Raw genomic sequence first — 27676 nt, forward strand, 5'->3', positions numbered from 1 at the left:
TGGTAAACCTCAAGATCCTTCGTGCAAAATTGCTTTGTTTGAATGTCAATGGGAGTTCCCTTTTATATTTTGTGATTTACCTCCGTTCGTGGCTCCACTCGAATATCGAAATCGCGATTTTTCCGTCAATTCTGCAACCGCATCTGAACCAGGCTCGGTCCTGTGGCTCTGCAGCAACCAAACAGAGGTTCTTAGATCTGGCTTATTACAGATTCTTTGCCAGTTCTGTAAGGCATGTGCGGCCAGTTGTGTTTTTTTCCGGTGTTGAGTAGGTTATCGCAGAGGTGAAATTCTCGAGCATTATGACCAAGTCGTGACTCGGTCTCAGGTCCGCAGTGACCAATGGTTGGGCGCTCCGAGAGTGAACTGAACAAAAACTAATCTTCCATTGTTATCCCAGGACAAAATTACGGTAGGGACATAATAGCATGTTTCTTCTGTGAATCTGGACGGAGACGCGTGCGACATCGACGCAATACCTTGTACGGTGCTAAAAAAAACACACACAAAATTATCTCGTTCATAACTTCTATCAGCATCGTACTCAAATTTTCATTATCGCAATTTAAGCCAATGATATTCCTAGAGAAAATCCAGTTACGGTTGAAAGAAAATGTGAATGTTGCAATCGAATTGGTAGAAAAAGCCATTGCTAACAATTACATGAATAATTTTAATAAGGATTTTTCGAATTCGAAAGTATATCACAAAACTTACAAGATGATTAGATTTAATTAATATAATTAAACTTAGCTTGATTTCACTTCTTATATCCCCCTCATCTCAATTCAGTTCGTCTAATTGTTGAATCTGTTATCCTCTGGAGAGCTCTTGTGTACCATTCGTTTGTTGTACACTTACTTAATCATCAGCCAGTTAAGACCTAAGTCAATTTATTTACGATTTTTATGACGATTTTAAGGCTAAGCAATAATCAGACTTTTGCATAAATATTCGTTCAGCAGCAAATTGCGAGGCGATATCTCTCTAACCTGAAATATGTTGACTCTGTTGCTAGAACTGCTTCGCAATATGATGCACCTGCAGGGCTTGACGTGAATAAATTTTGACATCGGCAATCAATGATCGTCTATACAAAATGAAAATATTTTATCTTCCCAAATTATTCTTCAATAACACCATTATTTTTGAGCTTTAGAATAAATTATTTGTATAAATTTATTGAAGCTAGCACACGATGTGGAATCTTGAATTGCACAATAATGTATATATTTACTGTAATTATAGTGAAAGAATTTTTCTGTTCGCCATTTTGATAAAAATATGCCTAGTAAACGAGTGAATAGTAAATTATGTGCTACCTCCGCACAGGCGGATAACCTAAATATTTTTCACAATTCAAATTCATATTCCTGCAGTACAATTCACTAGTACGTTGGAGATAAAGTAGGAGCAGAGTAGCGATAAACTATCCTTTATGCACAAATGATTAGCTCGTCTCTGAAGCATAACATTAAAGCGTTTTATTTTTCATTTTTTGCAACCACATTGGCAAGCAGTTAGGCAGGATTCCATAGTTCACCTAGCGTACACGCGCCGCTACGATATTGGTCTCCAGCCACTCGCTCGCTTCCTCCGGCAAACCAAAATTCTTCGTTCACCGGAAGCCTTCTAATAAATTGGTTTGAAGAACCATAACGTTTCAGATCAACATTTAAATTGTAACATTCTTTTTCAAGCGAGTGAAGAGCACAAAGTCATGATCAGCAAGACTTCTAATTGAACTAATGAGTCAAATTTCTTCTTGTATACTCCCGTTGCCGGACGATGTTCAATTGGAACGCAACGAGACGCAGTGAGAGGAGGAGAAGTGTAAGGATTTAGCTAGCGGCAGGTCGTGACTGGATCTCGCTGCTCAATAGACACCAGCGAATGTATTATGCTCCAGCAGTCCTAGCTAGCTCACTTTACACCCATGCAAACATCTCGCCCAATTAAATATTATATTAGCAAAAACAGTTCTAGGATCGCATTGTTTTCATTATGAGAACAAACGACAAGTGCGTCGCTCACGTCAGAGATGTAACTTGGATTCTGCATTGTCGCTTTATTCGATAGCATGAGAACGCGTGGGGAGTCTAGACTTGTCTCTCGAGCGTAAAACTACAATTAACAGCAAATGACCTCCAAGCTTCCTAGAGGAGCCTCCTCCAAGATCATCCTAATCATATATACTTTTGTAAGCCAGAAAGAGTTATGTAGCGATAAGTAACGTTCGAGAAATTCGACGAGCGTTTCATCGCTAAATATCAGCGTACTACTTGTGGCCAACAGCTGTTTCTGCTTAACCTGATAATTTTACCTGCATGCGACCCAATGAGGAACTATACTATTCAGTGCTTCATTTAAAGAATATACTAGTATAAAACGAAGAATTGATGTAGCTTCCATCAACGTATTTAAAATACCACTATCAAATGTTTGATTAACGCAAAACATGGCTTTCATAGCGTAATATGACTCAACTTCGTAGAATTTAATGCAGTATACGACTGTATATACGCAATAAACGCCAATATTTATTCTGATCACCAAATTCCTGCTTCATAAATACCTTAATACCGTATTAAATTGTATGCAAACGGGAATCGTTAAAAAAATTACTTTTTCGTTTTATTAACAAGAAACTGTCCTGCGCATAATATCGATTAAACAAAAATACCTCAAAATGGTTGCAAGCTGCAAACCCAAAGGAATTCTTTCGCCTGCCCATTATTGATGCCTTCCGGTAGATTACATTAAACAACAACGAGACGTCTCTCAGCGGATGCAAATATCACAGCTGGTTACTACTTCAGAGCTGCGGCTTCACGTACGAGCTCGAGACCAGCTAATATACATAAGGGTGCACGTTCTGTGTGCTGAACGCTCCGTTTTTCGAGCAAGACTCGAACTCAGAGACACGTCCTTGTTCACCTCTGGTATAGCAGCGCATGACAATGCGTGATAAATGACTCCGACGTTGATCTTTCACCCCAGAAGTGTCCGAGGCGATCCTTGGCGCCACAACTCGAACCCAAATCTTTATTTCGAAGTGAATTCCACGTACAGGAGCGCGCCTGAACTTGGAGACATTTTGGATTTTACGCTTACGATGGCGTGGATATTTTGGCGGCAATGGGAAGATTAATCTTATTTTTTAGGCTTAATGAAGGACAGCAAAATTCACGCCAGTTGACAATGAATCAGAAATCAATTATGTAAGTGAATGCTCCGTGAGCCAGTCATTTTTTTAGCAGTAAATGACGTCACTCAGCAATATCAAGTGACATCAAGAAAGCGAAGCGAACCATTGATCGTGTCGGATCACTACTCACCGAGAGTTGAAGTTCCCTTCCTAACTTGCGCGCCGCTGTTCATTTGTTTCTAAGTATTAAACACAGCTCGTATTTTAAAGCCAGTAATAGACTTAATCTTACTCATTACAACCACGATATGCCGCCTCCGCAAGGGATGTATATTCTTATTCAAAATTTTATTGCAGCTCATGGAAGTCTCCGGATCTTCTATCATATGGTGATTATGGTCGAATGGGATTCATTACTGCAAGTATGTTCTAATTGATAGAAAACAAATTTAATCCATTCCGAGCATCCCAATACATACGAATTGGACTCAAACTAGCACGTGGGGTGGAGGTAAAAAGCAAAATTTCCACACCTTTTTAAACCCCTTACTTCGGTATCGGCTGGAACAGACCTAACCTGAGCTGTCTAGCACGAGACGCCAAATATCGATATAATAATAATAATAATAACGTTTTCAGCGTTTATTAGGCCGTAGGCCTGTCGCCGATTCTTAACATCGCAGAACATCCACAGCTTGAAGCGGTCTCGAACTCACAACTTCTGCTGTGCTTAACCGCCCGGCCTCCTTGCCGATTCTGACCAGAAACTGGCGCACAGAGCTGGGATCGAACCCGCGCCTCTCTGCGCCAATCTTAGTACTCTGAACTGTAACCACTGGGCCGGTTAATCAATAAAATTAATCAATAAAACACGATATCAGTCGGCCCTCTTTCAGAAAGTTTGCTTCACTGGGGAAGTGGCGTCCAGGCTCCAAGTCACGGTAAAGTTCGACACGCGGCGTCAGTAAAAGGCATAATGAGGGGTCAGGATCTCTGACTGGAGTTCGTGAGGCGTTGGAAGAACCGCACACAAAACGAACGAGCGATCTCCCCCGGTGAACTATCACGAGTTGGGCTGACCATCTAACCCCGCCCACTGGGGCTCAGACGGTGCACACAACACATGTTACTCGACGAATACAGTTTTTGGGAAACTGTACACAAAAAATACCGTTTTTGGGAAGTTTTCTACAAAAAAAAAAATACATTTTTCGGGGAAAACTTCTTTCCAATGTGATTGATAGGCCCATGGGCAATAAAAAGTAGTTTCTAATGGCTCATTAAAGAAGACTATTCAAGTTTCAATTCGAGGAGATCAATAATAATAATGAAGCCGTTGAGGATACAGGATGATACTTGATCCCGAAAATTGTTCGTTGAATAGAGAACGGAAGCATTCAAATTTAAATCAATTTATGTTAAAAATATCTCAATAAATGCAGGCCAAACCTCTTCGTGCGAAGCACGAGGCCCCGCGATTAGAAATTAACTGCAATTCAATGATGTATAATACCACGTGAAGTCAGAGGAAAAATAACAAGATCCGAGGAATTTAAGTTTTTTCTAACAGATAAGATATGGAACCGCACTTTATTAACAAAAAGAAAAGTCGGAACAAGCTTTATTAAAATGAGAACACTTCTTAAGTCTAGAACAAAATATAGGAAAATTTATTTTATTTCGGGATTTTTAGTGCTTAAAGTAACTCAATTCAAGACTAACACAATAATAATGCCCATCAACAATTTCAGACGAGAATCATGCCGAACGAGAGGCTCTTGGTCCCACAAATGAGTACATCAAGGCTTCACTAGCTGATAAAGACCAAAAGGAAGAGCATTTAGCTACCAGCCACAGGTGTGCACGAGAAAAAATGGCTTAAAATGCGAAATTGATAGAAAAAGGCTATAGATACAACAAATCAAAACTACTAAATTTGAAATTGATTAATAACGACGTGGTACAATTTTACCAACAGAAGAAAAATAAGTTTGGCGGCCACAATCGATCGTACGACTTGTGTCCACGACCCCCACTCATTCACACATCCACTAAGTCAAGTTTACTGGTTTTATTAAGGAAATTAGGGAAACCAAAGCATTGGTTGGCGTCGTGAATTTATTCGGCATGTTCCGCAATCTGGTCGTACAACACGATGTTGAACCACACAAGTAAATCAGGAACCTCAAATCAAAACGGGCTTCAATAATAAGTTGAGAGAAGGAGAAGATTTCAACTACAACCGTTATTAGTCGAGAACAGAATTTCATTAAAACTCGTTAAAAATAATACAAAAGAGAAATACAAATCAAAAACAAAAATCAATAATAAATTTATATGAACGGTTACGATAGAAAAAATCATTTTTCGACTGAAGACACACAGAAGCAATCACAGTATGCGATATGACCTCTACCTGAATTAAATATAATATTAATTTTGTGCATAAAATTCCAAAAAGTGCGCACACACGTAAATATAAATATGTCAGTTATAAATAAAAATATTAAAAACAAAATAAAAAACAATCAACAGTATTTCTAAGAATAACCAGTAATTTTCATCAAAAATCCAAGTTTTCAACAAAATGAGACAGCAATAGTCAGTCTACGACGACAATCTAAGGAAGCATGTAGCACACTAGTATAATTCATCGTAACAAGACAGAAAATGGCTTCTAACTAAACATTATGGGCATGAGAGGCTTTTATCATCACATCAACACAGGTCTTCTATTTAAATCAATCGTAAGCTAAGCCATAGAAACTGGTCCAATAATGAGTGAATACAAAGTGGTGCCGGGAACAATGATATAAGGTGCTCGTCAGGATCGTTTAGTTTAGAAGACGGAACGAGGAAGTCGCAACAGGAATGATCTTGAAACACCTTTCCGCAGGACAACAATTATCGTCAGTGCCCGCAAGAAAAAACTTCTATATCCTTAAAGATGCAAGCCAATAAAATCCCTACAGAAGAAGTAACTTTCAAGTTTCTGAAAACATGTTGTTGTTGCAGTCACAAGCACACAAAACATTGCAGTAACAAGCACACAAAATATAAGAAGAAAACTTCACGAAACTAAATAAATGTCGTAATGTATAGGTCATAATATTGTGTCTAGAATGTGCGATTTCACAAATGCAAATTCCATCTAAGAACGACAGTTATATATACCAAAAACATTGGAGAGGAAGAAGAAACCGAAAGCATTCATTTGCAAGTCATGGAATCTCATTTCAATACTGGAAAATCTGATTCGCAATTGAAGCTTCGTGTTCTGCATACTCAAGATAACTCAATAATTGCTACGTCTGCGTCAGGTTAATACAAGGAGAATCGTCACATAGTCGCCAAAAGATTACACAGAAAAACGGAATTCACTGATCTAAGTCTAGATTTCAACCTATAAAGTAAGCAATTGTTTAATCCAACATTTACAGTAAGTTCAAAAGAAAGATAGGAATATGAACCATTTAGCAGCCATAGTGAACTCTACAGAGGACAAGCGTAACGATAGCAGCTTCAACAACGGACCTAAACGTAGTGCAAGCGTGTTTCACAATACCTTAAGCAAGTTTCAACAATCGTTTAGCTAACGTGATTCAGCATAATTTGTGAATAAGGCAATACAGCCACGCTAATTACGAATAGGTCCATTCTAAACACCATAGATTGGAATGGTTTCGTGATATCTAAGTGGGAATACTTTCGCTAACACGCATGTATGAATTAAAAAGGATTACAGCTCAGGATATTTCGGGTTACTAGATATTGAAGCTGAATCTAAATCAGGATTCTTTCCTACGAGATTGTCCAAGGTTGCAGGATTTCTGAATTGAAGCGTACGGTTACAGCAGTTCTTAGGCAGTGATGACTTCCTGACAGCAGCAGCAGGCAATTGCAGCAGGCACCCCGCCAATTGCAGCAGGCATCTCTCCAATTGCAGCAGGCACCCCGCCAATTGCAGCAGGCATCCCGGCACCCCGCCAATTGCAGCAGGCACCCCGCCAATTGCAACAGGCATCCACCAATTGCAGCAGGCACCCCGCCAATTGCAGCAGGCACCCCTCCAATTGCAGCAGGCACCCCGCTAATTACAGCAGGCATACAAGTCGAGCTTTTTCATCTATTGGCAGTGTTGATTCTGTGCGATTACGAGTATACAATTCTATTCTAGAATACAAACATCATAAGTAAATGCGGGTAAAATTAGCATATCAATGATAGAGTACTATAGCTTCCGTCAAGGTTATTCATTTATTAGTAAAATTTTAGAGAATTTGAAGATTTGGAAGCAATACTAGAATTAGGTGCTCTACAGATTTATGCTGGAACAAAAAACCATCTAAAGATACCACGAGAGAGCAGCAACCGAGTATTGCTATCGTAAGGAGAAAAATGTGTACAACAGCAACAGGTACTGGCCCAACCACTTACTTTATGCAAGAGGAAACAACTACAGGAAACAATGTTAAATATAATGAAAAATATTTAAGCCTCAGTTTAAACTACGAACAATATTTAAAGGAAAAATTAGTTTCCATCTAATATAATTTCAGTGCTTTAAAAGCTGAAGTAGTCTCATTTTGAAGGGAATTTTGTCGAAAATAAACTTCAGTAATTCAACATTAAATAAGAAAGACACATTTTCAAAAGTTAATCACTAAACAAACATAAGCAAAACAGCTACACAGCACCTGAAGTTCAATTTCCTATTCCGCAAACGACACAATAATCACCTAATTAAACTGAGTTTAATACCTAATCTAAACCAAGCCTCGAAGGTGCTCAAAATGTCACCATCAATACGCGAGACCAAACAACAAAAAAGCTGCACTCTCTGATAAAATCTTTCACAAGCGAACAGTGACAAGGAAGATGAACGCCCCTTTCCTTGTACCACGAGAACCAATTAATAGCTTAGAGATGTCGGACAGAATAATAAGCGATAATCAAGGTTTTTAGATTAAACAAAATCGCGTTTCAAGAACGCGTCATAAGGTACCAGTATATTGAACAAGTAAATTGCATTGCTCAGCTCACCAAAAGAGTAACGATTTTCAACGTGTCTGCAGACTGGAATATACGAAGAAAGGCCGTGGCTATCTCATAAATCTACATTTCTAGACAACACCACTTCAAAAGAAAGAAATCTACGGTGACCAAGTGAAACGTACATAAAAACTACACGAACAAAACCTTGAAGCCCTTCAAGAGCTACAAGTGTGAACACTTTGAACATTTATAATTAGAGAACGCAAACAAAATACCTTAATTTGACAAAAAGACATTACCAACCACACAAATTGTTGTAGGAAAAGGCAGTGCTCAAGTCGAAAGAATTTCTTGAGGTAGAGGCAATAGCAGCATTTAGAGAGAAGATACGTAAGATAGATACCACACTCCAGATAGATACGATTAACTAATTATCCTCGTATGTATTGGCGAATCTTGCATAGTTCAGGTGAGAATAAGTGACATCCATCATTAACTGACTAGCAGTAGAAGATGTAGTGGAAAGACTCCTCAAATAATTGTTCTTAACATCAGAGTTACCTAAACATCTCTAGCTGCTGTAGACCTTTGAACCGATGTTGAAAAATCCACGTTGAACAATCAGAAGCAACTTGCTACAACCAGCCACGCTATTTGTAAAAGCCTCTTTGAACACACTGCAGCCAGAAATCTATTAGAGCTTGGCAAGGCAGTTTTTGATATGATCGGGCAATCGCTCCTCAGGCTAACATCATCAGCCATTAATATGAATTGCATGCTTGCACCTCAAAAATCCGATATTCAGAACGAAACCTCAAGTCATCATCTCATTACATTTCAAATGAACAGCTCGGAACCAACGCCATGCACTTTGATATTTAATCCTCGAGCACAATGAACCTATGACGTGCAAATAGGATACAGTTTAATCTATATTATTGATCCCTGCATACGAGTTCACAAGTCATCAGCGCGCTCGAGGATTTTGCAGGTACGTAACGATCTCGTGAGCATTCAATGCTTCTCAACAATACATTAAGTGGTAATTCCCAAACCCAGCTATCGCGAAGGCGTCACCAGAAGTTTCGATCAAACTATTCATCAACGTTTCCACATCAACAGATCAAATAAAAACAAAACTGATAATCTGACTCCGCCGATTCTACATGGATTCCATATCAATCCAAGAATTTATAATCTGACACAGCTGTTTGTTTCTATCACAAGTCATCGATTTCAGAAAAACACAAAGTCCTCAACCTCTACGCAAAAATTACTGAAACGTATCCGAAAGAATTGAATTTATGCAGAATAACAGTAAATTTATCCAAAAAACATCATTTGGTCAACTCAAGTCACATACACAAACCTCCATTTCTTTTTAATCAAACGAGTTGGAATCCATTCATTAGAATTAGAATTTCGACTTGGTAGCTGGAATGAATCTCGTGCCAGTTTATGAGGTCAGCGTAATCAGGTTACTGGGAGACTAGAGCTTCATTGGCCTGATGTCCGCTCAGCGATGGCGAGTGTGAGAGGTACTCGTCTTTGCAGGACAGGGTGGTGGACGAGGAACCATCACTTGCCTGTAAAATAAGCAGGATCTAATCGTCTCGTAATCAAATGTTGAAACTGTCATTAGAAATGGTAAATTTTATACTGAAAACATATCTTATTATTTTAATATCGAAATCTTAACAGTAAAAAACCTTTGATATACCAATTTTTAAAATATCTATGATCGCTACAAAAAACCTTTGATAAACCAATTTTTAAAATATTTATGATCGCTACACTGCTTAAGTCAATCCATTTACTTTATACTGTTTTTCCGAGCGACAGTAGACAGAAAATACTCCTAAAGTATCAAGTATCAATTAAGTATCAAATCGAGCACGATCACTTCAATGAAATAGTAACTACCAAGCGCATTAAAAGGTGCATGCGGCAAAATGACAAACAACGTATTTACCTCTTCCCCAGCACCGTGCAGCTCCAGAACGCTGCAATCTTTAGTAGCAGGTGCACTGTAGCAGCTGTAGTAGCTGTTGGTGTCGCTACTTGCATTGCTTGGGGACTTGTTGCTACCTGCAGTCGAGTCCTCGGCCAGGACCAGGGTCACCGACGGCTCAATCGTCTCGCTCAGAACAGCAACCTGGATGCCCTGACGTGGTGTCTCGTTTGCTGCTCAAGAGGTACAATGACCTGATTTTCAAAATATGTATAATTGTAAGAATTACAGTTGCACAAGACTTTTGAAAGCTTAAAACAGTGGTTCCCAAACTTTTTCAGGCTGGCGCCCCCTTTGGCTCCCTAGTGAATTTCTAGCGCCCCCCACAGACACATATAAAATCATGCGCCTTTTTCTTGAAATTTAGTACGCTGCAATTCTAACAGATAAAGGTTAAACACAAATGTGTATTTCATAAATAGGACCCTTTTAGCGAACCAATGTGTTTTTCATCTGTTTTAACCGTTCCAGCACTAGAAACCTATAGGAGGTCTCGGGCAAATTTACGGCCGGACTCGTGGCCGGTCTCACGACCAATCTCCAAATTCAGTAATCAAGGAATATCACCCAAACTAATGAACGCATCTCAATAAAACTTGGAAACTTGTATTACTTGGAAACTTGTATAAATAAAACTTGTATTCATCAGAACTTAACGGTGACGTTTAGCTTGCGAAAATTTTTTAATATCACCTTCATTCGTGAGATATATTGCGATACAGGCCGAAATTCGCAGTGATCAAAGAATTTCTTCCAAACTACCGAACAGATTTGAACGAAATTTTGAATATACATTCCTAACTACAAAATGGTGTTTTTTAGATTGAAAAAAATTTATTTTACCGTCGTTTGCAAGATTTTTTTCATTTTACTGTCATTCTTGATTTCACACTTCCTTATTCGCCTTCGTTCGCAAGTTATACAGATATAGGAGAAACGATCGGCTTTTCTACCGGCTGGTTTGACCAAGAGTCGTTTACGTATAGCCGTATAACTCACAAACGAAGGCAAACGAAAAAATTGTAACGAGCTAAACATCGCCGATGCTGAGGCTAGGTATAAAAATAATAAATTTCGTTCAAATCTGTTCAGTAGTTTGCAAGAAATTTCTTGATTACTGCGAATTTAAGCACGTATTGCTGTCTAAACCACGAATGAAACTCGCGAACGAAGGCACAATCGAAAAAATTTTCACGAGCTAAACATCACCGTTCGGTAGTTAGGACTGTAAATTCAAATTTTCGTCCGAATCTGTTCAGTAATTTGGAAGAAATTCCTTGATCACTGTGTATTCGCCCGGTACGTATTGCCATATAAATATGGCAAAAACAATTGATGGCAAAATTGAAAAATTTTGACGAGCTTTACATTACCGTTAGGTCCTAATAAATACGTGTACCAAGTTTCATCCAGCTAAGTTTATTAGTTTGAGAGGTATTCCTTGATCATTGAATTTGGAAATTGGCTGTGAGACCGGCCGCGAGTCCGACCGTTAATTTGTCGGAGATGTAAACCCAGGAGAGGTTAAAAAAATATAACTCAGTACTCACTTCAGTGAGTGACAGAGAGCGCATTTTCTCGTCGACGAAAACGTAAAGTCACGGACTGACAGACAGGCGGACAGACGGACGGACATGGCGAGCACAATAGTGCATTATTTCATGAATGAGTAAATGCGCTAAAAATAGATCTGGGTGAAAAAACCATCGCTGGGAGTCATGATGCGCTGCACGTGTTGTGCACAAATCGTCAAACAAACGTTCGAACTTCTGACTTCGACTTCCGAATGCCGCCCCCCTATCGCCCCCAAAACGCCCTCTTCTTCTTTATCGCCCCCCAAAATCTTTCCATCGCCCCTAGGGGGGCGATATCGCCCACTTTGGGAACCACTGGCTTGAAAGATTAAGAGGTTAAAGAAAAGTTAAGAAGAGAAAACTGCTCGAAAATATACAGTTCTGATCAGGACACGTACATGATTCAAAGAAAAATAAAATTGTCAAGAAAAAATTTTTTTTACGCAGTAAACAATCACGATTTTTACAGTAAAATGCAATTAGCACATCAAGATATGACTTTTTAAAATTAAATTTATGTCTTGCCAAAAGATTTTCCATAGACAAATTTTGCCTTGAAATACGAGAAGCCATTTATTCAGTTACGAGGACACAGAACAATTTTTTTACTGGAGATTATTCGGTTAGGAAGTGCCACTATGTGCTTTAGAATTGAGGGTCTAGAGCACCCACCAGGCTGCTGGGGAGGCTGTGGGGGCACATGCGTATGATGGGTCCTCTTGCCGCTGCCGCCTGCGCCGCCGTCCTGCTGCTTGCCGCCGCCACCTTCTGTGCCGTCACTGCGAGCCGCCACACCACCGCTACCGCGACCTTCCCCAAGCTTCTTCACCTGTCGTTACATAAAACTTTACACTTCATCCAGGGCCACACTGAGCGTCGTCACCGCCATTCCTATCGAAAGGCACAGCGCCTACAGTTTACATCAGAAAATAAAGAGTTGACAACTAGTCTATGAATGCATCAATCTGAAGGCCTGGCAAGTTTAGTTCATATAGGCTACACCTCATTGAGTTGCGGCACAGGTTTCAAGTTCATGACTTTCCTATCGATTTTACTGATGAAGAACAAATATGTCCCGGTGATATAAAAATGTAGCCTTTTTAACCTGCAGAATCATACAATTATTTTCGAAGATCTTCTCCAAGATGGAGAGAAATAGAGTTCATCCCAAGAGTGTGTATTTATTTTATATTTACGAGTAGATAAAAACCAGGGGCCGCACTATCAGAATAGTTGAGTTTGTAACTCCGTCAGCCAATTACTGACGGCTTTTCACGCTAAATCCAGCAATCCCTGAAGATGAATCGACCGTAACGTGTATTGAAGTCCCTACGCGTACTTGAGAGAGTTTTGATATCAAGGCACAAAGTATATTTGAGCATCGCTACGACCACTAACAGCGGAGTCTATGGACATGAACTGCCAGGTCCAGCGGTAGTTGTAGAGGAAGGGGCGATGATCAAAGCGGTTGTCGTCTGGCGAGTAAGTCTCGGCATGATACGCGGGCGTCAACACGGTCATCTTGTGCCTGTTCACGCTGTAGTACCGGAAGAAGAACTTCACCTTCTCGGCAACCTGCAAAATGATAAGGTTACTTTAATTAAAAGTTAGGAATGAGCAGCAACATCAGTTAAGGATTTGAGAGTAAATTCAACTATTTTGTAAAGATCCTATAATTTAGCTAACGAAAATAAATTACCAGGTACAAGAACGAAAATAACCCAACAAATATAATGGTCATAGTAGGTTGGCCACAGGACCGAGGTTTAATATTAGGATAGAAGCTCGTGGAAGCCTAAAGCTCTATCAGCTTGATGAATTCGAATATAGGTAATCCACCGAATACTTTTATACTTCGAAAAAAAATGGAGTAATTAATATAAAATGACCTGTGCGGGCGTGAGATCGCGCCACAGATGGATGAGCTTGCAGAACATGGAGTAGGGGCCACAGCCTTCTACCTTGCGTAGCTTGCCGTACTGCGACAGCTCGTCGTACGTCATGCCTGAAATACATGCTTAATTTAATTTATTTCATTCATTTATTCAAATATTGAAGAATCACGATCATGTTGAGTCGGAATTTCGAGTATCGATACATGGAGATATGACATTTTATTTTCTTATGAATGGATCACGGCTAATCGGTTCTTCCTGTTAAAAGTCGAACCAAAAAAAATATGGAATCTCATTTCTTCTTAGATTGCAAAACACTTCGGTTCCGAAACAAACTATGAATTTTGTTGGAAGTAAATCCTAAAAAAAACAGTGGAGTGACAGTGTAAAACTACAAGGCAATTGAAGGTAATACAAAAAATCAAACTTCAACATTAAATTAAATAGAAAAACAGTTAGGAAGTGTAACACACTAGTAAATAAAACATGAAAGTCTCCCTAATGAAGGATGATAAATATGATAAAATTCCAGTTGAAAACCACGTTCGATATAGCCCCATATTAAACACGTCCCCCAGTAATTAAAACTTGAAAACTGCTCCCAAATAAATTATGGAATATATGATAAAACTTCAGCGGACAAACCCATGTCTTGTTCATCAGTCTGCACCACGCGCCCCTCAACCAGAGGCTCGAGCTCGGCGGTGGGCGCAGCCTGCAGGATCTCCAGGAGCACAGGCAGCTGCAGCCTGTCACCACGAAATTATTCAAGTCAAATAGAAAAATTTGTCGTCCTACTTTCAAACTGTGTTTTTACCATGATATTGAAATACATTGATGGGCACCAGCACTCACGAGGTTACAAATTTCAAAATCTGTTAATCGAATATGGAACGAAAAGTGAAAAAACTTACCACTTACGATCGATGAATACAGTTATATTGTTAAAGTTAAAATTACCAACGGAAAAAAATTCCCCACTTCAAACTAATCCTCTTTAGGCACAACTTAAAATACTGACTTTTCGGCGGCGAGCCTGAGGAAGTTCTTGAGGTCAACCTTGGAGAAGCCTCCAATGGGGTTGATGTCGGCGGAGCTGCAGTCGTACTTGGTCATGTAGCCTCGTAGAGCTTCGTCCACGTTGCCTGAACCCAGTACCAGCAACCCTCCAGGCCGCCCCCGCACCCACAGCACCAACTGGAACAACAGTCAACGGTTCATCCACGAATACCGCACACACACAGTGCACGCCATGCGCGCTATAACAAAACGTTCTGAATCTTTAAACATAAGCCAAACACATTTAAACTAACATAACACCAACGCAAGTGATTACAACGTTAAGTGAACTATAGATAGATGGATGATATTAGTACATGATCATTAACTTACAATATATCGTTCAACTACTAGATAACCTACTGACTACCAATATGTTTTTAAATTCCGCAGTATTCATATCATCCACCCCTCCAGCACAAGTTAATAGAACGAAATCCATGTGACAACCATCAGCATATTTTTAGATGAGGGCCACATTAAGATTTCTACAGTATTTCAAGCATTTAGCATTGTTTACAAGGTAATAATGAAGGTATTCATCGCGTTTACCTGAGCATAAAGGTAAGCTGATATCATCCTGACGCGGGCTTGAACGTTCTGCAGAGCGACGTTCTCTCGCTCGGATCCTCCGCAGGCGCGGAACTTGGGCAGGTGGCCGGTGGACACGCTGAACACGCCTAGCATGGCCGACACGACTGTGTCCACCACGATGGACAGATGGTAACTGCAGGGGAGCAAGAAAATTAATAGCAAATGAAACAAAAAAATCATTTAGGATTAATGTAATAAAATGTGGTTTCATAATATCGTTAGAACCTCAAAATTTAGTAACATTGTGTTTATAAAGTTCGGGGAGCCCATTTAATAATATAATAAGAAAGTGGTGTCAGCTTTTGATTAGCCGATGTTGGCCTGTTGTCTGTCTAAACTACCCGGTCATTTTGGAGATTTTGACCAGAACTTTCACAGCTACTTGCGGGTTTTGAACCCAAAACTCTCTGCTCCAATCTTGATGATCTTAACATCTCGACCACCCGAACTTAAATTTGCAAGAGAAACTTCACTTGTCTTATGCCACAGAAAAAAAGTGAGAAGCAGAATGAAGTTCATTCACAGGAATAGCCGAAAAGTTAATATATTAAAAAATGGTCAAATTATTTTTGATTATTAATGGGCTCAAAACCATGACCAAGTGTCTTACAGTGAATTATTCTGAAAAGCCAAAGGCCGAATCATATGCACGTATAAATACACGACACAAATGCAAAATGAAATCTACACGACACAAATGCAGTATAAAATCTACACAACACAAATGCAGTTTGAAATATACATGACACAAATGCAGTTTGAAATATACACGACACAAATGCAATGTGAAATCTACACGACACAAATGCAGTATGAAATCTATACGACAAAAATGCAGTTTGAAATATACACGACACCAATGAAATATATACAAATATACACGATACAAATGCAAGCTAAGATGACGCGAACCTGCCGATCTGCTGAGCCAGAGTCTTGGCTCGCTTCTTAGTTTCTTGGGACGAGTTCTCGGACGCCATGTAAACAGTATGGAAGAGTAGCCCACACAACTGACGGGGGTCGGTCGGCACATATTCCTTCTGTGACACAATGCGCCGCACATCGTCCAAAACCTGACATAAAAACAACACTAACATTAATTCAAAGTCCGAGCATCCGATGACTTATTGAATGGTAAACGTTACAACTACAGTTTAAATTCACGAGTGAACAGCTCTATACTACTACAAAGATGTTAAAAATTTCAAATAATATTTTGGAACTATTGTAATCTTCATAAATATTTTTTGGTCATAAATCAGTCATCGACTTCTACACATATTTCTGTAGCACCGGAATAGGATAAATATTTTAGCAGCATGATATCCTGCTTTGTCTAGTCTTATTTTCATAAGATATTAATTTTACGTCTGAAACAATATTTGTGACTTACAGGCATCACGATGAACTGTTTCGTAATCTTTTATACCTACTTGTATGAATTAAGAACAACTGTTATTTCACATCAGCTCGTTATACAAATTATAAAAATCACCTGCATACTAACATCTTCACAAATACTTTGTGCACACAGCTACCGGTTTTACTGGCGCAGCTCAAAGAATGATCCAACAGTGACATTACATTTGCACTTCTCTCTAGTTTCAGCAGAGAAAAATAATAAACAGATACATTCTTCATGCTTTTGTATGGACCTGTTGCTCGCCGTCGGCCACAGCCTTGACAATGAGGCAGCACATGCTGTACACAATAGTGGCCGTGGATGCCGAGTCCACGCCACCGGACAGCGGGAGCAAGAATCCGCCCTGGCCAGAGCGGCGCAGGTAGTCCCATAGCCAGCACGCTGGTCCGTACAAGATCTCCTGCTCAGGCGTTGGCAGGGCCACGGATATCGGCGAACAAGAAGGCAAGAAGAGGTCGTTGTCTGAAGATAGGCTAAAATCCACCTGCACAAACAACAGGAATAACAGGAATTATTGAACAAGCCAATTATATGTTATGAATAAAATGCATTTTCTGTTTTTCAATCAAACTTACTTTAAAAAAAGTGAACTAAACCTGATAGGGACAGGTGAAGACAAAAAATAGAGGCAGGTAAAAATAGAATGGAAACAGGTGGAAAATATGTATACCTAAATGAAAAAAATATAAAATGAAAAAATTGCCTCTACTCATGAAGGCGAATGCTAAAACCATGACGCATAGAGTTGAATTTTACAAGATTATTATTTATTATTTTTTTTAATTGTCATTTTTCCCAAATTCGGTTTCGAAATTCTGTACTATGCTAGGCCGCTGGAAATTTGGCGCTAACCTGAACGCGGGCGTAAGCCAGTAGGTATATACCTGAGCGCGGGGGTAAGCAGGCATATACCTGAACGCGAGGGTAAGCAGGTATATACCTGAACGAGATGGTAAACATATAGGTATACCTGAACGCGTGGGTAAGCAGGAGCCTCAGCGGCCAGGTGGCAGCGGCTGGCGATCATGTGCCTGTAGACTCTGATGTCCTCCAAGTCCACGGCGGCGGTGATCACGTCCACCTCGGACAGCTGGAAGGGCGGAGTGTGGGCCACCACGTTGCCGTTCAGAGCGATCGTTGCGTCGCCTGAGAAGTGCACGCGGTCGCCTGCACACATAAACATATATGATAATAAACATATATAAATAAATAAAGCATGTCATTACATTATAAAAATAATTCACAGTTAAAACAAATTATTATTAGCAAAAGATAATAATGATAGCAGGAAGAAATTATGCAAGCCTTTACGTCAAATAAAAATATCCAAACTTTCAAAAAAATCTCAGAACAAGATGTCGATAGTTCAAACAAATTTATACAGAAGTTATAAATGATTTATGATGCAAATAGCCTGCTAATTATAAATAATCTAGGTGTGTGGAAATGTGCTCAACGTACTGGATTCATTGCCCTTAGGTCACAATAAAAAACTATCAAAATTAAACTAATTGAAATAAGACAATATTTGTAAACAAACAAACCTCGTAGTTGCTAGATCCTTAACAAATTCAGTACTAGAAAAAATCTCACCATCACAGCCCTTGAGGTTGGCAAAGACATAACATCCACCGCACTTGGCCGAGGCAGCCTTGATGTACTCCAGAGACTGCCAGCTCTTGCGAATCTCTCTGTACGACCCAGAGCTGTTTATGATGATCTCCACACCGTCCAAAGACAAGCTAATGTGCGAGCTGATCACACAAAATAATGTTTTAAAAATGTTGAAAAAATATTGAAGGGTTAAAAAGAATATTAATCAAATACACCATCCTGCAGAAAGGGCTACTATGACCATAACACTTTAAAATTGTTTCACAGCTCGATAAAAAATGAAGTGATATCATCAGTTCAAAAATAGCTAGACTAATTTTCATGAAAGTTAAAATAGAAAGCTGGTAAAGAAACAGAGGATAAGTTTTGACATTTTCTTTTTGATAACCAGGACATATCTTACCTCCTAGGGTTCCAGAGCTCTTCACAGATTTCATAGCCAATGCACGTGTCATAAGTGCTGAGCACAGCATCTCCAAAGACGACAGTTTTCTGTCCCGTCACGCGCTGCACGAGGCGTGGCAGGAAATGGTCTTCCACAGTGCGCAACTGTGAAACAAGAGGCATATACTCAATGGCCATGAATGATGTAGCAGTACAATTTTTAGCAACAAAATCTCTAAATTTGTTCACAAGAAGTTTTAAATTATTAAACTTGATGAGAACAGCAAATTTAAATCTTATGACAATGAAATGAAGTCATAAGAATTCTCACCTTGGTCCATGGAGCAAACCACCGAGGTTCTCTGTAATTGCCGTCATTGCACAACAACAACTTGGGACGAATGAACAATATTTTTCTGAAACAAATTTTTTGGAGATTAAAAATGATAAAATATCAAGGCATCTAGTGCGTACACTTGCTGGAAATGAAAAGGTTAGGAAAGTTTGAATCAAAAGTGGCACATACTTAAATACAGAAGCACTAGTGATATCAATCATCAATTTAAACTTCATGCTTCGGAGTAATAAATTAGTCAGTATTTTTAAATTTCAGAAATAATGTATGTATGAAGACTTGTGAACAGAAATGCACAAGTCATTATGGAAATAATAGGTCTTTAGGATACAACGTACCCATTAAGGATAATAACCCTGCAGTTGTAGAGTACATTCTTATGCTTGACTGGCATTCCCACATCAACAATGATGCCATAGCAGGCTCTGTTGCATAGCAGCTCTGCCAATGCCTCCCATGAATGCAGTACAGTGTCACTTTCATAGAAGTGATCTTGACAGCTGTATCCTCTGCAAAGATATGATCTAAGTCAGTAGCTTGTCGACATGAAGGCTTGTGCCATGACTATAACAAAATAATAGCAGATACACACAAGTAATAAGTTAGTGTTTAACACTCATCAAAACAAAATGTTGGTGTGATTAGTCATTTCAATTCACTTAGTCCGGATTCAAAGAGTGATTCAAAAATATTCAAATAATATCTAAGGAATTGAGTCTTCAAACATTATTATACATCTCAAATAAATTTTACAGTTGAAAGATGGTTCAACAATTTATCTTAATGTAATACAGTTGAGGAATACCCAAACTTCCAAACATCCCGCTTATCACCAAACCACCTTATGAACTGGCAGATCGAACAAATGCTAAACTGTATGATGAAGGTTTGCTGCACAACCCCATTAATTATCTTAGTTTATAACATTTTATTTGTCATTAAAATTAAAGAAAATAAAGCAAACAATATTGCATCAGCCCCATCACTGCTCCCAGCATTTAACTAAGCAAGAGCCAGTTGTTGCTAAAGATATAGGGTATACACAATTGGTTGAACCATTTAATTACACATTTTATGTAATTGTTGCAATGCCTAATGAAAAAACTATTTAAGCCTATTCTAGGTTAAACCTATTCATGTTAGGGGTGATTTTTGGGAGACCTTTCCATGAATTTTGATTAGAAAAATAGGTTCACTTTACAACTGATCTGCTGTATGAACCAAGTTTCTGCACAAATCAAGTTTGGAAGTCAGCATTTCACTAATACAACCAAATTAAAGCTGTTATAATGTATTTCTAATATCAAACTCACGTGATTTCAAGCTCTGGGCCAGTCCTGTACATAGCTCCTCTTGCCTTGGCTTGCTGAATGGATTCCACAATCATGGCAAGATTGTGGTGGTAGTCTAATGCCCATAAGTTGAGACTGCAAGCAGCAACCACCACTTTCCGACCCATTGTTTTAGTTGGATAGCAATATTTTTGTGTGATAAACTAAATGTCAATAAACCTTTGTAAGTAACCAGTACTATGTTATAAAAAGTTTAAGGACATATTTTGTTAATTGCAACTAATAAAGTGATGCAACTTACATATGTATATTTGTATGAAATGTATAAAAAATCAGATATCTTCTTATTTGAGAAATACAGAAACCTGCATGGAAGGACAATACATGAAGATTATTTTTGATGGTTGTTTTAAATAGCCTGATTATATATACCGGTACATTTCAAAAAATAAATCTAAGATCTAACCTGGCATATAGTGGATGTTGTTACTCCTACATTATTGTAGCTTCCAAGATTGTGTTTCAAAATTTTATACCTTTATCCTACACAAAGTTTTGTAAGATTTATTACAGCATAAATAGGAAGAAATGAGAGAAAAATAAAAATGGCTTTGACCTTCCATTATGTCTGTGCATAAGAAATGTCATGAAGAATTCTTTGCTTTACAACAAATTTTCAAGTCTTTCAGTGGCCTCTCTTCACAAACAATTATGGTCATTTTTACAAGTCAATCTATGACTGACAATATATGACATAGGTACATGCAATTATTTATATAAGTTAGCCAGAAGATGAAAGTACAACTCCACAGACATGAACAACTCAGCAGACATAAATGTCAACAAGAATTTTAATGGACAATGATTTGACTAGGCATGTGCAATAGTGCTTGGCCAATTATTAATCTACCTTGTCAGGATTTGGAAAGAGTAGTCCACTAGTAAACAATATATAAATGCTATGGAGTTTCTTACAGTGCATAAAGCTAGGATTCATTTTCCACACAACAACAGCCACATTTTTCATACACTTGTCCCACAACAGTCTCATGATTAATAAGTTTAGCAATAATAATGCCATTTCATGCAGTATGAGTTATTGTGAGTCAGAGTATTAATGATTTTATTAACAAATAATTAGAAGCCAATTTCAATATTTTTGAAAAACTAATATCAACTTGAAATGTTCTATAACTTCTACTCAGAAGTCAGATAATTTTTATGCTTTTTGGAATTGAACAATCTATGAATATGAGGCTAGTTTAAGAGATAGTTTTGAAACAGTAAAGTCTCCAACACAGTAGAGTGTATCAAACCATCAACAGACAGTAGAGTGAATAAATTTATGAGTTGAGGTCATGATCCTATTTTAAACTGTGAACTACAACAGCAAAACTAAAACCATTGAGGAGCATGGTGACATTCCATAGTATATATAAAAGAACACAAGCTTTCGTGAAATTGGAGCGCTCTGTCATAATCCAGAGTGCCACAAGTCACTAAACCTTCCCCCACAAATTCCAGTCAACCACTGTGGGCTGTGGTTGGTTGGCGCTCTGCAGGAGAGAATGCCCAGCGCTGATTGGTCAAAGTTTCAAAGCAGTCTGTCCAATGAGATAGCTAGCATTGCCATTTCTGAGATAAAAAGCTTGTCGAAAGCAAATGACTATCAATTGATTAATTTGATTTCCTGTGAGCTTTATTCAGAAGAAATGGTTGTGAATTGTATTAATTGCACTGTTAAAAATAACCAATATAACTTATTAACATAGTATCATTCTGCTCATATGTAAGTGTGAAATCAATTACAGGAGATCTGAAAAAGCAATAAATATTTAACTAGAAGAAACTCTAGAAGAGTGCATTCGGCAACCGTACGAGCTAGCTGCGGCCTGCTGTGAGCGCTCCCTAAGTTAACACGGAGTCAAATATCAATTGTTAACTATGAACGTGATTCACAATAAATGGCTGTGAACTGTATTAACATAGTATCAGTCTAGGCGATTCAAAAATGCAATTAATATTTACAAGGAAGAAGTTCCAGAAGAGTGCCTCTGGCAACCGTACAAACTAGCTGTGGCTGGCTGCAAGCACTCCCGATGCACAAGGAGTCCATAGTTTGTAGTAGAAGCATAAATAGAATTCTTTGTACATCATTGAATCAATATGAATTGTTTACAACTAAAAATTATACTAAGAAGAGGTAACACCAAATATGGGTAGGTATACTATTTAACGATGCTAATTTTTATTAAATTCATACAAAATTTCTATGCAATTTTAAGGGGAGCATCTGGATAAAATAAATCTATAAATTTGGCTTTTCCTATTTCTTTGCTCATTTTGTAGCTGCTGAAAAGGCTCATCTATTGCAGCAAACAGTATATATGTGCATGCTCTAGTTCTTGCATAAAGAAATTCTGAAATATATAAAATGATCATATTTTAACAATATGTACAAAGATTTCTTTAAATTAAATCTGTATTTATAGATCTTATTCTCATTAATTGCAAAATGTTTGTGCTCGTTTGAAAGCTACAAACAAGCTACCGTACTAATGTTTGAAAGCTAAAACATTATAATATTATATCAAGACCATTTTATAATAATATACACAAATATTAACTAAGAAAATAGAATTTATAGATCATCATTTGTATTAATTGCAAAGTGTTTGCACTCGTTTGGTTTGAATTTAACGTTGAATATTTTATATTAATATTATGAATAATAAAGCAAATATGGATTACATTTCATCCAAAGGTATCCAAATGACCACAAATTATTTAACAAAGTTTATTCTCAAAGTTATATATGTAACATGGTTTTGAAGACACAACTTTAATAATAGTATAGAATAAATTATAGTCAGATGGGGTAAGACAGGACCAAAATCACTAACAAGCCCGTAGCATCTATACCATGAATAATTAAAAAATCCTAAACCTATCACAAGGTGTATCTATGCAATAGGCTTCTAAGCTACAACTCAATTAAATTCAGTGCAATTAGAATGCACGCCATGGGCTGGTCCTTTCTTACCCCATGAAGGCTGCGATCCTGTCTTACCCCATTTGACTATAATTATATTCTAGAAAATTGAAATCAAAGATAGGACTAGGAGATCTGAAAATGCAATGAATATTTATTACAGGAAGACAGTCGAGAACCATGCCTCTGGCAACCAAACAAAGTAGCAGCGACCAGCAGCCAGGCTCCAAGTCAACGTTCATGTGACAGTTCGTGGTTTGACAACAAGATCTCGACTCCCATGTTGTGATATTTGCTTGTGAATGATGGATTCAATTGTGAGTTGTGACATTGTGCATATTTTTCATTGTGATATTATTGACATTTTATTCCAACAGTGGTATCACTGGTATGAACCGTAAAGCTTGAAAGGGAAACCTAGGATGAAACTCAGGGAAGGGAGCCTGGGCCCAGAAAGATGACTCGGCAACCGATGAAAATAAGTCATTGTCATTTTTTTAATCATTGATGGAATTTGACAACCGACAGAAGTCATTAAGCAATTTTACAGTGCAAATCTAATTTTCTTATTAAAATTACTTTCAAAACTCCACTGGGAGAGACTGAGCTGGGATTAGACCAAGCTGGGGTTAGACCGGGCTGGGTTTAGACTGCTGCAAGTCACCAATGATTGCTGCACAGTGCAGTGCTTGACCAAGAGGCGGAGTGCCATAAGTACCTCCCTTCCAAGAATTTCACTATGTTAAATGAGGACTGAGGAGCATGTCTCAATAGCTAAAGACTTGGACTGCAAATATCAATACCATATAGCATATAACATTGAAAATGAAAAGAAACATCATTGTGCATTTATGTCCCACATAGGAGTATAAGTTTTATAATAGTGACAGACATAGGCCTAACTACAACTCTACAAGTAGTCAAAAATGATAAAATCGATAGAATATAGAACATGGCCAAAATCTTGGTAAATGGTAACAAAAATACTAATACCTAGCTGCTAGCTTCTCAGGTTAAGAGCAAAATCAATTTATATATACACTTTCAAAAAAATTACTAAATCATTTCTGGATTAAATTTTTGGACTGAACATTCAATGTTTGGCAAACTTACAACTACATTATAGCCTATTCTGGAATTAGCTACCTACTGGCTACTGCTACTGAAACTGTGCACTTATTTATTAGCTACTGTAACTAAAGAAATCGAAAATAATCAGAGCAGTTTTCTGATTGGTTCCTACTTGGAATCTTGGATTATGTATATCCTCAATGCTCAATCTGTCAATCACAGTTGAATTGCATTTACTAGGCTTAGAACTTGCTGACTAGGAACCAAAAGCTAAAAAATTTAATTTTTCAAACTTGTTATTGAAATAGGATGTATAGCTCATAGCCTCATTTGAGGATACTACAAAACAAACTTGAGGATGAGCAAGTCAAATCTTGTGCTGTTGTGCATTCTAACATACCTAAGTGGACAATTAAAAATTTACATTAAAACTTTATCTATACGATTATGAAACGCAAAATAACTGGATACCATAAAATTATTATGAATGAACATTTATTTAGGTATCAATATTTCCAACGGCAACGAACGGTCTGACCGTCTGACGTCTTTGGACTGTGTCACTGTGGCTGTGGCGCTGTCAGCTGTGTAGTTCAAAAAAAAATGTCGAAATGGTTTACTCGAATCCGGAGATGTGTTAATGTTGATTAATATTTCGACAGGCAAATTGTTTATAAAATGGCAAGTAACTTGGCAACACAAAACCTGAAGGCTGAAACTGTGAAACCTGAAAGAGCTGACTGTGACAGCCTGACTGCCGACTTTACCTGCAATGCCGATAACGCCACCCAGCAGTGCCAGCACTGAGCACTCAAAAGTCGAGAAAACAAGTCACCGACAGACGACAGTCCGACACACCGGCCACGGCCTTCAATAGAAACGATCTATTTTAATAGCAGAACTTGAACCACATCCTTCTAGAATCTCAATCTAGCGCGATCAAAACTTCCTCGTATTAATCATATGGTTATCGAACGTTATACTAAAGAACCAATCGTAGTTCCGAACACCGACCAAGTAATCAAGAATTAGACAGTTAATAGTGGCAAGCGTCGAGGTCGAAGTAAGTGCAGTCCTTGTCGTTGACGCTTGACGGTATCGCCTATCCGCCCTATCGGGTGTGTAAATCATCAGCCAGGATGATAAGGTTGCACGATCTCTTACTGTTTAACACGAGTATAAATTTCTCAGTCACACTCAGAAAATAATCTCTAAAAATACAGTAGGTTTTTGACATGAAGCCATATTATTAGTGACGGTAACTTACAATATTTGGTAATTAATTATCGTGATAGAATCAACATCAACTGATCAAGTTCCGAAGCCCGTCCGGCCTGGTAGTTCGGATGCCAATGAATCGAAATAATAATAGAAGTATACATAGCCTATTACAATCACGAATATTTATTTACACTAACCAAATTTCGTTGTTTATCTAATTTAAATTTATCACGTTTTCAACTTCGATTACGTTTAAATTAGTAGTTCACAAATTTTTGTTATGGAATTGAAGAATTTCTCATAAGTTTCAGAGTTTCAGTTCTAAGTCAACGTCTCAGACGAACCGGCGAGGGATCAAATTAACCCGTCATTTGTCCACACACAGCAGAGTCGTTGCCATGACGACCGACATATTTTGGTGTATTCAGTTCTTACCCAAAATTTGAACTCATCAGCTAAACTATAAATTAGTAAGTGTAAGTCAATGATCAGATTTATTCTCATTAGGTCATGTTGTTCGATCTATTGAACACTCGGCAATAATTGTTAAGTGTAATCATGCACCATGACTCTAATAGAGTTGTCCTCAAGTTCATTTTTTGAGTCCTTTAGTGAGCAAATAAAGTATCATGGACACCAGCAATATCATACATAAGATATTGGCTTAAATTTTAAGTAAGCAACACATAAATTTTCATTCAATTATAATGTTCGAGGTCATTTCTGAAATTGCATGAATTGAAATTCGTATTCAATTACGTATCCACAATACCTACCGTGCTTTTAATGTAACGTGTGTACAAGCTTTAGTTCTTTTCTTTCAAAGCACCATATTACCTTTCGATATGTCTTGTACGGCTAGTGAGGCTTTGCCGTTTCTCGTTTCAAATTCTATTGAATACATAAAAGTACGTGTCGGACGATTTTACGGTCGGACTCTCGGCCGGTCTCCAAATTCAATGACCAAGGAATATCTCCCAAACTAATGAACGCAGCAAGATGAAACTTGATACACATATTCATTAGAAGCTAACGGCTGTGGGGGCTTTAATTTTAACCATCTAAATGTGTTACGACTCCATCCAAGAAAACATTATTGGCCAGGCATTGAAATGATTATGTGATCCATAGATGCATGTGTGTCACGGTAAAAGAAGCTCACAACGTCGGTATCCGCATTTATGTTTTGAATGAGACAGTTTGAAATTTTAAGAACAGTCGAGATAAAAATTGGTTGGCTAAAATGAACACTAAACTTATCTGGAGGCAAGCGATATTAAGTCTATGTGACCTGCTTGATGATGGCGGCCACGGGACGAACTAGGAGACCGCGGCACGTAAGATGACGAGGTGTCAGGAGCACTTGGTGAGTGCGGTAGCCAGGAGCATGGATGAACTAATATTAACCATGGCTAGGAGTACATGGAGATGCACGTGGCGTTGAGAGATGCACGTGGCGTGGAGAGATGCACGGGGCGTTGAGATGATGCACGTGATGTTACATGGGCAGCAACCAAGAGGCTTGACGTGACGTGCGTGGTGTTGTTCAGGCGACGGCTATTAGTAAAGTGACCGAGTTTAGCGAGCAATATACTGTAGGACGAGCAAAATGCCAGAACCCGGAAGCTAGTGATTTAGCTCGTGAATGCTGTGTTACCCGAGAAGAGGTTATTCCGCTACGGCTTGTACCGTTCTTTGCTCCATGTCGCTAGTTTGAACATTAATATAGTTGGTAAGGAGATCCGCTACACGGTGATGTTTAGCTCATGAAATTTTTTTCTCATTTCACCTTCATTCGCGGGTTATACTGCAAAACGCGCCGAAATTCGATCAAATCCAGTGATCAGGACATTTTTTTAAACTAATGAACATAATTGAACGAAATTTTGAATATACAATCCTACCCACCCAACGGTGATGTTTACCGGTAGCTTGTGAAGCCAAAGTAGAACACGACAATTTGCACGTCACTGCAATGTCGCACGTCACTCAATTATCTGCAATGAAGTTCAAATTATTCATATAAATGGTTATTCATACGTTCAACA

At 38.4% G+C, this 27676-nt stretch overlaps 1 protein-coding gene across 1 annotated transcript; it reads right to left on the reverse strand.

The window, feature by feature from the left end:
- Positions 1-7131: 7131 nt before the first annotated feature.
- On the reverse strand, positions 7132-25697 carry LOC108678810 (glutamine-dependent NAD(+) synthetase). Its single transcript, XM_018167293.2, has 17 exons — positions 25675-25697; positions 20366-20709; positions 19391-19561; positions 19029-19113; positions 18717-18862; positions 18293-18453; positions 17670-17866; positions 16932-17183; positions 16189-16349; positions 15235-15409; positions 14645-14820; positions 14269-14372; positions 13618-13733; positions 13127-13303; positions 12401-12557; positions 10116-10327; positions 7132-9729 (listed from the first exon to the last, which is right to left on the reverse strand). The coding sequence occupies exons 2-17, from the start codon at positions 20509-20511 to the stop codon at positions 9622-9624; spliced, it is 2544 nt and encodes an 847-aa protein (XP_018022782.1). The 5' UTR covers positions 20512-20709; positions 25675-25697; the 3' UTR covers positions 7132-9621.
- Positions 25698-27676: the final 1979 nt, after the last annotated feature.

The sequence above is a fragment of the Hyalella azteca genome, unplaced genomic scaffold, assembly GCF_000764305.2.
Source record: "Hyalella azteca isolate HAZT.00-mixed unplaced genomic scaffold, Hazt_2.0.2 contig11277, whole genome shotgun sequence".
In the NCBI taxonomy this organism is placed as follows: Eukaryota; Metazoa; Arthropoda; class Malacostraca; order Amphipoda; family Hyalellidae; genus Hyalella; species Hyalella azteca.